Genomic DNA, 15489 nt, shown 5'->3' on the forward strand with positions numbered 1-15489 from the left:
AGATTACAAACTATAGTTCCTCTTTTCTAATTTTGGTATTTGAAAAAATTCCAAGTTATGAAACAAAGCATATAAAGATGTTCAATCTTATTCAGTGCTCTATGTAAAACTTTATGTACATTTTAAGACTCTCCAAGACAGTCTATTAACACAATGTTTATTTCCAAGGAATAAATATTAAGACTATTTAATCAATGATAGCTCAGAGTACAACACACACATATAACCCTACCTCACTGGCATTGGCCACATATGTTCACAACTTATCTAAAATAAAAACTATAAAGCATTCGACAATTATTTAAAAAATATTCAAATGGTGTAAATAAAAATGGTATAAAATGCGTACCACAAATGTTTAATAAATAAATTTAGATTGTGCATAATAGTGCATAATCTCAATTGTATGCAGAATCTCAAAAAGCTGAATACATAGAAGCAGATATTAGAATGGTGATTACCAGGAATGGGGAGGTAGGGGAAATGGGGAGATACTGGTCTAAGGGTACAAAGTTGCAGTTATGTAGGATGAGTAAGTCTAGAGAGTAATGCACAGCAGAATGACTGTAGTTAATAATATTGTAATATATACTGGAAATTTGCTGAGAGAGTAGGTTTTGGGTGCTCCGACCACACACAAACAAATGGTAACTATGTGAGGAGATGGATCTGTTGATTAGCTTGACAATACTATTCATTTCACTATGTATAGGTATATCAAAACAGTTGGAAACGGAAAGGAAAGGAAAGGAAAGGAAAGGGCTATGTAAGCAATCAAAAGATTGGATCATGGAATAATGTATTCTAAAACCTTTAAGACACACAGGAATAATTTGGTTTAATTTGCTGGGGAAATCATATTTCAGTTGTGGATCAATTCAAGTGCATAAAATCAGCTCTGTTCTTTGTATATAGTCCGTATTATACAAAATAAATAAGGACCCTTATTTTCTGACATTTATTATAGTTGCTGTGCTCCAAAAGATATTTCAAGGAGACTGAGTTACTATATTTTATGGAAATACACATCAATCACACATTTACGTTTATTCATCTGTTCCTCCATTATCCCCTATTACTAGTAAGAATGGAACCTAGAGAAACAAGCTCTAAAAGGAGCTGCTTAAGCAGCAGTGACAAGCAAGTAGGAAGGACTGATGTGCAGGCATAAGTCAGACTTAATTAGGAGAGGTATTTTTCTGTTCAAAAGCATGAAAAGTTTATTATACTTACACACTCTGAAATATGGTAAGCCAATGCCAAAGACGACAGGTGATTCAGACATAATCCAAAACTATTTCAATCTATTTCCTAAATTTAAAAGGTGTATGCATTTTTGCTACTGACATACTCTTCACTGCAGCTAAAATGCATAAATTAGCTGAATGAGTAAGCTGCCTTATGCTAAAGGCACCACTTTGTTCTTTTTACTTAAGGACACAAAACCTTTCTTTACTGTACTAGTAAGCTTGTTTTAAATTTTTTTTAAGATTTCATTTATTTATTTGAGTGAGAGAGAGCCTGTGCGCATGTGAGTAGAGGAGGGACAGAGAGGGATAAACTTGTTTTAATTTAAAGATACAAATTCACAAAACTCAAACATGATCTGTAAACTTATTAAAAAAATATTCAAATACTTCCACAATTTTTAAAAGTATGGATAACTCAAGTAAAATTCTAACCAGAGATGAAATTAAAAACAAAGCTAAAAACAAAAGTTTTATATTAAGGCAATGTGCTCATTTTGTGTAATTAATCATATGATAGGTATCAATATCATGAAGATCAGTGATAAAATCTAGGCTTAAATGACTTTAAAATTATATAAAAAGTCACATTATGAAAATATTCATATTACTACACATTGGTTAAAAATTAAAGAATAAATTATTTGCCCAGACCAAAAACAAATAAACAAAAGCTGGGGGGAAAAACCCAAATAACACATACATACAAGAAACATGACTCAATAACTACACAACAAAACAAAATGTAAGGAACTCAATCACTATCTTCTTGGTCACAGTGACATATTACATCCAAATGGCTATGTTTCTTCATCTTTAACATTAGACTAGAATATTGCATGTGTACAAAAACACTATACTGTTAGATGTTCCACAACTTTTAGATGAAATGTTTTAGTTAATATTACTGACAGAGCTATGAAAGCAAGCTCACCAACCACCAAGTGACTTTAGACAAATCATTTAACTTCATTCAGTGCTAAGCATATCTGGCACAAAGGAAGTATTCAACCCCCTTCACCCATAGGTTAAGTACTAGAGAATAATTCTGAGAATTTAAAAGGACTAGCTACACTGAAGAACTGAAATGAGATGGACAATGTTTGGCAAAAGGTGGAAATATGCTCGGTTCAGATTAATTCTATCAACTCTGGGTAAAAGAAGGAAAAAGAATAGAATACATGAGCCACATATTTGCCATCCCTGACATGTAAAAATCATAAAGAGAAATACTTATAATACACTAAATGTACACTATTACATACCTAACTGTTGTAAGACAGTTGCCTTTACTTGTGCAGAAAGGTTTTCCGTCTGCAAAAGTTGTTCATAAGCTTCCTTTGCAGAATGATACTTCCTCTAAAAAGCAGAAGAAAAGAGATTTAAACAAAAATAAAATTGGTATCTTTGAAGAATTAGCGCATATATTAAGATTTACTACATAATACTAAAAAAGAAAAAAGATTTACTACATAATCCTGATACTTTAGCATATTTCTTACAACCAACTGAAAGAAGAAAGTGCTAATTCCATTACGGAATGTTCCTTTAACACTAGACCGTTGTGGATAATAGGTCCATGTTTCAGAGTAACTAATACCAGTAAACATTCAATACAATAAAGTATTAAAATATGCCCTTTTAAGAATTTGCCAAATCTCAATTGTTAAAATCATCTCAACTTATTTAATAACAAATAATTTCATCTTTATTATGTAACACTGATGAAGCTAGAGAAATATTCTACCTCCAAGTGCATAATCTCTGTACCTAGAAACACCAAGTTCCCAAGCAACTAAATATAAACAACAGAGTATACACCAAAAATGTTTTTAAAAATATAAGTGCAAAATTAGTTAAAATCTAAGTTTAAAGGTACTGGTATATATCCTGTGGAAAAAATTTATAATATGTATGACTTTAAAGATACCAAACCTCCCATACTTACAGAGTAACAGCGTTCACAACACTTAAGGTTCCATAGGCAAATCTCTAAATGAAACCATTTACCCACAGTCCCGTCCCCCAAGTGACAGAAACCCATTATTGCTACAGTTATAAAGCTTAAGACAGCTCCTCCAAGAAAAAGGGGAAGGGGAGAAAAGGGTAAGTCAACAAAAGAAAACCTCCTAAATATTACCTTTAAAACATACTCAGCAGAACAATGGATTGAAGTGGCTTTTATTCATTATCAGCAATAGTCCATAGCTGCCTGAGCAAACAAATTCTTCTCAAAAAAAAAAACATAGGTAGGGGAGTGCCTGGGTGGCTCAGTCGGTTGTGTCTGCCTTCAGCTCAGGTCATGATCCCAGAGTTCTGGGATCGAGTCCCGCACTGGGCTCCTTGCTCAGCAAGGAGTCTGCTTCTCCCTCTCCCTCTGCCTCTCCCCCCCACCCCAGCTGGCTTGTGCTCTCTCTCCCTCTCACTCATTCTCTCTCTCTCTCTCAAATAAATAAATAAAATCTTAAAAAAAATAAATAAAAATAAATAAATAAAATTTAAAAAAAAACCATAGGTACAAATACAAAATTAGCTGTAGGATCCTCAGGCAAATCACTAAAACTATGATTCAACATCCATAAAACAGAGCTAATACCCAATCTTTCTATCTGGAGTTGTTCTAAGGATCAAATGGGATAAGCGAAGAGCTACAGAAACAAATAAGGTGCTACTTGAATACAGTATGTGAACACAGTAAAGATCTGAAAGAACTGGCCATTAAGATTAACAGAAGTTACTATATAAACTTTTACTCATCAGTTCAATTAGTTCCCCCCTAACTATTAATCTGATCCCAAAAAGTTGTTGAGACAATTAATACAAGGTAAGGACCAAGTTATCCAACTCAATTCCTTCAAATGATATGCTAAAACATACTTCCAAACACAAGTAATAATAATAAAAAAGACAACATACTTGAAAAACTGGTTGCATCACACTGAGAAACATAAAGTTGGATTTCTACTTCTTATCATATATAGGCAGAGAAGCATATGAGAGATAAAATGTAGGAGAATATTCCCTTGAGATGGGAATGAATTTCTTTGATATGGCCAAAAACAATACAAATCATAAGGAAAAGTAAAGATCTGATTTGAAACACAAAGCAGAAAAATAGGCAATGGACACAAAAACCAACACATAAAAGGTGAAAAACATGTGAGCAAGTGTTCATCTCTAGAAATCAGAAAATGCAAGTTTAAATGAGATACCACCACCTACCCATCAGATTGGCAAACAAGAAAGTTGAGTAATCCAAGTCTTTTGGGGATGTGAGTAAAGAAAAACACTCATGCCCTGCTGGAAGGGGAATCATTCATGAAATCAGGTATGCAAACGCACTACAATCCAGCAAGCTCACTCTTGGGACACAGATGCCAAAGAAACCTTTCCACAGGTAATGTTCTAAAATGGTACCGTTTACAGTATCAGGAACTGGGGTCAACCTAAGTCTATGTCACTAGGGAGTGAAAACATAAAATATGATGGATGCTTATACTAGAACAATAAGCAGCAATTACATATGGCATATAAAAAGCAACATGAGTTTAACTTTAAAGGTGTTTAGTAAAAAGCGTTGCTTCTGGTAATGTTGGAATAACCGTTCTACAGGAGCTTTCAGTTACAGATAAAATATAAGTCAACTATCAGAAAGCCTAGGGCACCTGGGTGGCTCAGTCGTTAAGCATCTGCCTTCGGCTCAGGTCATGATCCCAGGGTCCTGGGATCGAGTCCCGCATCGGGCTCCCTGCTCAGCAGGAAGCCTGCTTCTCCCTGTCCTACTCCCCCCTGCTTGTGTTCCCTCTCTCGCTATCTCTCTCTGTCAAATAAATAAATTCTTTAAAAAAAAAAAACCTATCAGAAAGCCTAGGGAGAAACCAAATCAGGCTATAACCAGAGACATTAACCCTTAAGAAAAGGGAATGGCACTGGATGAGTAACCCCCTTTTACTAGGATTTTCACCTGAGAGCAGGCCTTAATTGGTGCCTGGTTGGCTAGAACGCAAAAGAAATGAGCAATCTCACTAGCTTGAAGAATCAGAGAACACACTTTGAAGCTATCACAAGAGCTAGAAGTGAGGGGAGAAATCCCAGGGAGGAGAGAGTGAAAGAAAGAGAACACCAAATTCTGCAATTAAACTCTGCCTAAATCTCTTGTTGACTGCTGAACTATGCATGAACACGGCAGATGTCCAGCAGCCTAAAAGAACTAAAGAGACATTTCAGCCACTGTCAGCTACAGGGGTGCCCACATTTAGAGTGTGCCTTGAGCAAAATTAACCGGTTTATGTAAAACAAAAACATCAATCTTCAGAAAAATGTAACAAAGTCACTCTACAATGTATTATTCATGACAGCCAGGATAAAATTACCAGACTTATAAAGAATCAGGAAGATTTTACTCACATTCAAAAGAAAAGGGAATTAATGAAAATAAACCATGAAATTAGATGATGAAATTTATAAATAATTTTAAGGCAGCCATTTTAACAATTCACGGATAGTAAGAAAAAGAGAATCATAATGAGTGAATGGGTAAGAAATTAGAGCATGGAAAGAAACCAAAAAATTCTAAAACTGAAAAATACCTGATATTTAAAAAATAAATCACTGGATAGACTGAATAGCAGATTGGAGACTTAAAAATAAAAGCCATCCAAAGATAAATGAGGCAGTAACAGTATACCATACATGTAACTGGAGTCCAAGAAGAAGGGAGAGAGAATGGGGCAGAAAAGATATAATGGCTGAGAGCTTTCCAGAACTGATGAAAGATAACAAATCCCATATCCAAAAGACTAAGAAAACCACAGAAGAAAAAAAAACAATCCCTGGGCACTTCACAGTCAAATTCTTAAAAACCAAATGAAAAGAGAACTTTGAAAACAGCCAGAGAAAAACAACAAAATACAAAGGATACAAGAATGACAAGAATGACAGCCAAATTAAATATAATGGACTAGACATTCCAAACAAAAAAGACATGTCCAGAAAAGATTTAGAAAAGAGCCAAAAATATACCCTAAGAGATGCACTTTACATATAAACACACAAGAAGGCTGAAATAAAAGGATGAAAAAGATACCATGCAAACAACTAAGCATTAGAAAGCTGAAGTGACCAGATTCAGATCAGATTAAGTAGGCTTCAAGGCAAAGATTATTACCAGAGATGAAAAAAAAAAAAAAAAATTTTCACAATGATAAAGAACATCAGGACATAACAATAACATAACAATAAAAGAGCTTCAAAATACATGAAAAGACTGACAGAATTAACAATGGTAAAATACTATTAATTAATCTACATAATTTTTCCCAATTTCACCAACTCTCCCAACTAATGTCCTTTTTCTGGTCCAGAATATAATCCAAGAACCCATACTATGTTCAGGTAGCATGTCTCTTTATTCTCCTCCAATCTGGGACAGATCCTCACTTTTTTATTTTCAGTACTTCAACACTTATAAAAAGTACTGGCTAGTTACTTTGAAGAATGTCCCTTGGAAATTAGTTAAGTACCACCTTGTGGGGAGATACTCATCATTCCTCAATTCATTAACTGAAATACTACATAAGAAAAAAGTGTCCCCTTTCTTCCATATATTTGCCATTTATATTCACAATTTGTATTATCACAATTCATTTATAAATGAATATAAATAAATTCAAATATAAATATACAAATTCATTTATATTCCTTTACTTATAGAATTTATATAGAATTATTCCTTTCAGTATGAGCTAAAACATTTTATTCTGTATATTTCATTATTATAATTGGTTTCTAAACTTGTGTCAGATTTGCTGATTAGAGACCCCATCCCCTCAAAAGTTGACTCCTGTGTTTTTTCCACATGCCCTCATCATTTTTTGAGTACTTCCTTACTTTGTGGCACCACAAAATGTTCTAGAGCTCATCTTGTAATTTCCTTGCCTAAGCCCTGGAATCACCCACTTCTCCCCAAGAATCCCTGGTTCCTTTTATATTTAAGAATAGTATTTAGAAACAAAGATCTGGGTGCTAATGTACTCACTATTGCAGGGATGGGTCATTGCCTCCAGGCCCTCCCAGCAAACAGAGCTAGAAAACATATTTATGTGTATACACACACACACACACACACACACACCTGTATTTCTATCCAACTACCCATAACCATAAATAACCATATATTCATATTGATACCTCCAATTACAATCCAACACTAGTTCAGTCTTGCCTTTACTTTCCTTATTTTTAAGTTCTGACAGTGAAAAACCTGGCTCTCATTATCCACAATACGTTTACTTATTTGCTTATTCCTAATATTCACATAAAGTAGTTACAGAATTCCTAATCCATACCACTGTGAGAAAGTAATTGTAGTGCGGGATTTGTTTACAGTTCTTGTCTCCAGCTTTAGACTATAGTCAAAATACTATTCTCTAAAGTTACTTAGGTTAGTTCTTTTCATATCCACCCCTTCACTATACTTATGTTATTCATTAGTTAAGTTCATTTGTTACCGTCTGCATTCTATTTCGGGCTAACTCACAACCTTGTTGGTCTCAATTATTCAACTAATTTTGGGGTATGAGGAACATTATCAGGTTCTAAGAGTTAGAGCTATATAAAGTATATACTCAAGAAAATCCACTTCTTTTCATCCCTATTACCCCATTCACAACAACCCCCAGTAGGTAACCAACCTCACTTGTTTCTGGTTTATCCATTCAGGATTACTTCTGCACATGTGTATTTTCTTTCACAAAGGGCTGTATATTATACTCTTTTACACTCTGCATTTTTTTCCACTTAGCAGTACATTCTGCAAATCAATCCACGTAGTGATCCACACAGTTCTTCCTCATACTTTGCTAATGCAACTCTGCTACCTGAATGTCCCATAGTTTATATGACCATTCTCCTATGAATGGGCATTTAAGTTGTTTCCAGTATTTTGTAATTGCAAACAATGCTCCAATTGATATCCTTGTGCCTATATATTTTCATAGTTTTGGAGGTATACTTTCAAGGTAGATTTCTAGATGTGGGGCTGATGAGTCAAAGGGTAAGTGCATATATAGCTTTGTTAGATTACTGTCAAATTCTGATCCAGATGGGTTGTACCAGTTTGTATTATCACAATACATGAGAGTGCCTGTTTCCCCATAGCCACTTATTATTTTTGCCAATCTGATATGTGAGAATTGTATTTCAGTGTTGCTTTAATTTGCATTTCTGAGTGAATCTGACCACTTTTCCATATGTCTAATGGCCCTGTTACATATTTTCTGTGAAATGTCTATTCATGTCTTTTTCCCCATTTTTCTATTGGCTTTTCATTCCTTTGTCCCTCAAATTTCAAGTTTGTTATATTAGGAGTATTAGCCCTTTGTCCATGGCATATGCTGCAAAGATTCTCTCCTGGTTTCATAGGTGTCCTTTGAATTTATGCTATTTTTTTCTGTCATGCAGAAATTATTTTTATATTGTTCAAACTGACTAGCTCAAAATTCAGAGGCAATGAAAAGAATGACCACAGTTAAAAAGCCTTTTCCTAAATCAAGGTTGAAGAGGAGTTCATGTTCGCTTCTAGTACTTGTACAATATTTTTTACATTTCACGCTAATTCATTTCTAGTTTATTCTTTTGAATAGCTTGAGACATGGGTCTAATTTTATCCTTTTCCAAATGGCTACCCAGCTGTCCTAAAACCATGTATGAATAATCCACCTTAACCCCAGGAATTTAAGATATTACCTTTATCAAACACTTGATTTCTCTATGTACCTGGATCTATTCCTGTTCTTTCTATGATATTCCACTGGTCTGTCTACTCACATGCCAGACCACATTTTGAATTATATAGGTGTTACTGTGTCTCTATTTAGTAGAGTTAGTATAACCTGTACAATTTCCCGCCATTGTTATCCTGGTTATTCTAGCGTGTTACCAACTTATCTAAGTCCTTAAAAAGTTTGTTAGTAGTTTTTACTGATGTTTGTGCTCCATTTATAATATAAAGTAACTTAGGGAAAATCAGTATCTTTATATTGATGAGTCACAGTATCTCTTTTAAGTTTATTGCCAAGTAATTACTGGTACTCAAATGGGTATGTTTTAACATTATGCTCTGATTATTGTTGTTGAAGGTTAATTTCTATATGGTAATCTGTGCTTCTAATTGATTTTTCTTCTCTGACTGCACTGGCTAATACCTATAGTACAATGATGAGGAGTAATAGAGATAGTGGGAATCTCTGCTTTGCTCCTAACTTTTGTGAAAATGTCTCTAGTGTTTCCCCTAAGTAAGATACTAATGCATATGAATCTTACCATGATAAAATCTGGGGACTAAAGTACATGAATCTTACCATGATAAAAAAGTAACCCTCAATTCCTATGTCCAACCTGGACGAGTTTTTTATTAGGAATGGGCGCTGAATTTGTCAAAGGTTTCTCTTCAGCACCTATGGTGGTAACAATCTGATTTTACCTTTAGTTCTATTATTATGATGCCTGATACTAATGGATTTCCTAATACTCAATCTTGCATTCCTGGAAAGAATACCACTTGGTATATTATTTGCTCAATGAGGTAACGATTTTGTTTGCTAGATTTTTATTTAGTATTTTTACACAAATATTCATTACTGATATTGGTCCGTATATTGCGTCCTTTTTATACTATTTTTATCAGGTACACTTGCTTTAAATGGGGAAATGGGTAAAAACAGTATTATGGTTCCTCAAAAAATTAAACATAGAATTATCATAAAGATCCAGTAATTTCACTTCTAGTTAGATATCAAAAAGAATTAAAAGCAGGGATTCAAACAGATATTTGCATACTCGTGTTCAAAGCTGCATTATCAATAGCCAAAAGGTGGAAGCCACACAAGTGTCCACCAATAGATGAATGGATAAACAAAATGTAGTGTGTATATACAACAATGAAATATTATTAAGCCTTAAAGAAGAGTTAAGCTTTCATACATTCTATAACACATACAAACCTTAAAGACATTATGCTAAATGAAATATACCAGGCACAAAAAGACAAATACTATATGATTCCACTTACATGAAGTAGTTAAACTCATAGAGACAGAAAGTAGAATAGTAATTGCCAGGGGCTGGGTGGAGGGAGAAATGAGAACTTATTATTGAATGGGTACAGAGATTCAGTCTGGGATAATGAAAAAGTTCTGGAGATGAACAGTAGTGACGGTTGCACAATGTGAATGTACGTAATGACATGGTACACTTAAAAATGGCTAAAATAGTAAAAATTTATGTCACATATATTTTACAAAAGAAGCTATGAAAGCACTATGGTCTGTAGTTAAATTTTTAGAATCAGGGATTTTGTTTCCATTATATTTTTAAAATATGCCTTTTATAAAAAAAAAGAAGGAAAGGAAAAGGGAAAGGGAAAGGAAGGGAGGGAGAAGTTTTTCATTTCCAATGCTCTGGAACAATCTATAAAGTATTAGAATTATCAGGTCTTTAAAGGCTTAGTAGAATTCCCCTGTAAAACCATCTGGCCATGGTGCTTTCTGTAGGGCATTACTTAATTTTCCCTATTTCTTTTACAGAAATTGACCTTTTATAACTTTCTAATGAGGTCAGTTTTGCTAATCTGTATTTCCCTGGGAAGAAGTCCGTTTCATTAAATTTTCAAATTCATTTACATAGAGGTCTGCTTAGTAGTCTTGTATTATAGTTCTAATTTCTTCTGTTTTCATGGTTACCTTATTTTGTGTATGTGCTTTCTCTTTTATTCCCTTGATCAAGTTACTTAGTAGATTATCTATTTTGTTAATTTTTTCAGAGAACTAAGGTTTTGACCTATTAATGAGGTCTGTTTTGCTTTCTCATAAAATTAATTTCTTTAAAAAAAAAAAATCTTTCTTCCTTCCTCACAATACTGTTAGTTTTCCTTACACTGATTTTTTGTTTTGGTAACAGATTTCCTTGCATTGAATCATCCCTAAATTCATGAAATAAACCCTACATATTCATGGCATACTTACTGCATCTTTAAATACCAACTGGAATTTCTCTTTCTTCAGAATTTTTGGATTTCTATAATACACATAAAGTGAAACCAATCTACAGTGTTTTGGAAATAAACTAATGCTGGAGAGCTAGAAGGTTAAATATGAAACTAACAATTCTTATAAACAGTGTTATTCATGACAATATTATTTTAACTATCCCTCAAGGAAAAAACAGTTAAATTAGTTACACTACACCTATGCAAAGGGATATAATACAGCTCTACATGTACTGATATGGAATGATTTCCAAAATATCATACTAACTTAAAGAAACAATTTAAGCAAGGTCAAGTGATAACACACATAATTAGCTAATGTTTCAATAAAATAAAGAAAAATGAGTATACATGCAAACACATAAATGGATTTGCTTATACATACATGGATTTCTCTGGAAAGATATGAAATGGGGAGGAAAGGGGAATAGGTTGGGGAGAGGAATAGGTTGTTACAGAAAAGGAATAAGGAGGATACTTCACTGTGTATTCTTTCAAGCACTTTCATTTTGGGTTATCTATTAAAAAATAAGTAATGCTTTAATAACAAAATTAAGGGGAAAATTCTGTATCTTTCATCTTTAAAGGCTAATTAAAAATTTAGATGACAAATTGTTCGTTATTTCATTAAATTCAAGGAAAAGGCCAATTAATACTACTACTACTACTATTATTAGAAAAAAGTGGTTCTACAGTCTCAGCTAATAAAATGGGAGAGGTAAATTAAATAACTGATAGAGGACTTCCCTCCAAGATGGCCGGAAAGTAGGAGGAAAATACATAACTATCAAATCATCGTAAGTGCCCCATATATCAACCTGAAGACTGGCAGGACAAACACCACAACTAAAGGTACGTCTGTACAGATGAGGTAACACTGAAGAAGGCAGAAAGTGTGAAGATGTGGTTTAGGGGAGAAACAGATATTGGCTGCTGCAGAGTGGAGACAGCTGTGGTCAGAAAGAAGGGCGAGAGAATGAAAGGGGCACACGGGAATGCACAAGGAAAACATTTCCCATTGCCACTGGCTTGGAAAATGAGAGGAGCTGAATTTCATGAGATCTTGCAACCAGAGGGGCTTAAACCCGAAGTTTAAAGTATCAGTGGACTGGGCTGGGCTCCGGGAGAGAGTCCAGAGGTATACGGGCTACTCTTAGAGAAAAGTCAGGCAAACAACCCAGAGACACACAGCATGGAAACAATGATCTGAGGAGTGCCCGGGGCAAACAATGGGGAGATCAGCTCTTCTCAGAGCATGCCTATGAGAGGCAGCATTCAAGCAGAGACCTCTCTGGAAACAAAGCAGCTGGCTGGCACCATTTCACTCCCCCACCACTCAGCATAAGAACAAAGCCACTATCAGGAACCAGTGCAACTCAGACACTGGCTGCCTAAATTACTTACACTAAGCCCCACCCCACCCCCAAACTCTGGTGGAACTGCCCCTTTTCAGTCATGCTTACCTCAGTCCCAGGGGCATGGGCCCCTCCCCCAGAAGACCAGCACAAACCCCTGCCCACACCACGTGTCGTGACCAGAAAGTTCTGTAGGGCCTCAGTTCCAGCGGAGGTGATGACAGGTCTCATTTCACAAGCAGACCAGAGCACAACTAGTTAAAACTTGCCAATTTCAGGCCAGGGACCAAAACTGCCCAGGACAGGCAAAGAGAACCTCCGCAGATGACTTGCCTGAAGGATAGAGCACCCAGAACACAACAGCAGAGTGCATGCAGCCAGAGACACTCCCTGAAGCGCCAGGCTCTGGACACTACATGACCTCTTCTTCATAAAGCCATTACTTTCAGGAGTAGGAGACATAACTGCCTTTTCTAATACAGAGAAGAAGGCAGGACTTAGACAAAATGAGAAGACAGAGGAATTTATCCCAAATGAAAGAACAAGATAAGGACATGGCCAGAGATCTAGGCAGAACAGATATAAGTAACAGAACTAATGGAGAACTTAAATCAATGATCATAAAGATACTCAATGAACTTGAGAAAAGAACGGAAGTTATCAGTGAGACCCTTACCACAGAAATAAGAGAGTTACAAAAGAATGAGAGATGAAAAGTACAATAAGTGAGAAGAAACATGCTTGATGCAACTAAACAGCAGGCTGGAAGAAGCAAAGGAGTGAACTAATGTCTGAGAAGACAAAGTAAAGGAAAGCAATGAAGCTGAACGAAAGAGAGAAAGAAGAATTACACAAAACGAGAATAGACTTAGGGAACTCAGTTACTCCATCGAACACAGTAACATGTGTATTACAGGAATCCCACACGAAGAGAGAGAAAAGAGGGCAGAAAACTTATTTGAAGAAATAATAGTTGAAAACTTCCCTAATCTGGGGAAGGAAACAGATATCCAGATCAAGGAGGCACAGAGAAGTCCCACCAAAATCAACAAAAGCAGACCCACACCAAAAAACATTATAATTAAACTGGCAAAGTGTAGTAATAAGGAAAAATATTTAAAAGCAGCAAGACAGAAGAAGACAGTTACTTATAATAGAAAACCCATAAGGCTATCAGCTCATTTTTCAGCAGAAAAGACTCCAAGTCAGAAAGGATTCGCAGGATATATTCAAAGCGCTGAGTGGGAGAAACTGCAGCCAAGAATACTCTACCCAGCAAGGCTAACATTCAGAATAGAAGGAGAGATAAAGAGTTTCACAAACAAACAAAAACTAAAGGAGTTTGTGACCACTAAGCCAGCCCTGCAAAAAATACTAAATGGGGACTCTGTGAGTGGAAGAGAAACACCAAAAGTGACAGTATGAAGGTAGGAAACCCAAAAGCAGTAAAAATGAATATTTCTATTAAAAAAATCAGCCAAGGAACACACAAAATAAAAGGATGTAAAATGACAACATATACCTAAAACATGGGGAGGATAGGAATAAAGAACGGGTTCAAACTTAAACAACCAACTTAATATACACTGCTATAAGTAGATGATGTTATATACAAACCTAGTGGTAACTACAAATCAAAGAATAATAGATATGCAAAGAATAAAGAGAAAGAAATCCAAATAAGTCACTAAAGAAAACCAGCAAGCCATGAAAGAATGATAAGGATCAGAGAAAATCTCCAGAAACAACCACAACACAAGTAATAAAATGGCAATAAATACATATCAATAATTACTTTGAATGAAAATGGAATAAACAGTCCAATCAAAAGACAAAGGGTAACAGAATGGATTAAAAAAAAAAAGAAAGAAAGAAAAAGATCTGTCTATATGCTGCCTACAAGAAACTCGTTTTAGACCTAAAGACACAGGCAGATTGAAAGTGAAGGGACAGAAAAACATTTATCATGCAAATGGTTGTCAAAAGAAAGCCTGAGTAGCAATACTTATGTGGAACAAATTAGACTTTAAAACAAAGACTGTAGTAAGAGGCAAAGATAGATACTTTATAATAATAAAGGAAACAATCCAAAAAGAAGATACAATTGTAAAAATTTATGCACCCAACATGGGAGCACGCAAATAGGTAACACAAAAACAGAAAGGAACTAATCCATAATAATACAATAATAGTAGGGGACTTTAACACCCCACTTACATCAATGAACAGATCATCTGAACAGAAAATGAAGAAGGAAACGATGGACAAGATGGATTTAACAGATATATTCCAAGCCTTCCATCCTGAAACAGCAGAATGCACATTCTTTTCAAATGCACGTGGGGTATTTTCCAGAACAGGTTACGTATTAGGCCACAAAACAGGACTCAACAAATTCAAGAAGATCAAAATCATACCATGCCCCTTTTCTGACCACAACGCTATGAAACTAGAAGTCAACCGCAGGAAAAAATCCGCAAAGACCACCAATATACGGAGGTTAAATAACATGATACTAAATAATGAATGGGTCAACCAGGAAATCAAAGAAATAAAAAAAAATATGGAAGCAAATGAAAATAAAACAAGAAGTCCAAAACCTTTGGGATGCAGCAAAAGTGGGTTCTAAGAGGGAAGTATATAGCAATACAGGCCTACTTCAAGAAGCAAGAAAAGTCTCAAACAACCTAACCTTACACTTAAAGGAGCTACATAAATAACATTAATGAAGCCTAAAGCCAGCAGACAGAAGGAAATAATAAATATTAGAGCGGAAATAAATGATATATAAATGAAAAAACAATAGAGATCAATGAAATGAGGAGCTGCTTCTTGGAAAAAA

The 15489-nt window shown here is 35.0% G+C and overlaps 1 protein-coding gene across 10 annotated transcripts in view; it reads right to left on the reverse strand.

Annotated features, from left to right (window-relative positions):
- Positions 1–15489, reverse strand: part of KDM6A (lysine demethylase 6A) — a 201420-nt gene that overhangs the window by 60671 nt on the left and 125260 nt on the right. For all 10 annotated transcript variants that reach the window (XR_013444622.1, XM_078064293.1, XM_078064296.1 and 7 more), the window contains one exon: positions 2513–2606. Coding sequence is in view for 8 of the 10 variants with exons in the window: in XM_078064293.1 (XP_077920419.1) it covers positions 2513–2606 (94 nt within the window). In the remaining 2 variants the exon portion in view is untranslated. The remainder of the gene's footprint in view (positions 1–2512; positions 2607–15489) is intronic.

The sequence above is a fragment of the Halichoerus grypus genome, chromosome X (assembly GCF_964656455.1).
Source record: "Halichoerus grypus chromosome X, mHalGry1.hap1.1, whole genome shotgun sequence".
Taxonomy (NCBI): domain Eukaryota; kingdom Metazoa; phylum Chordata; class Mammalia; order Carnivora; family Phocidae; genus Halichoerus; species Halichoerus grypus.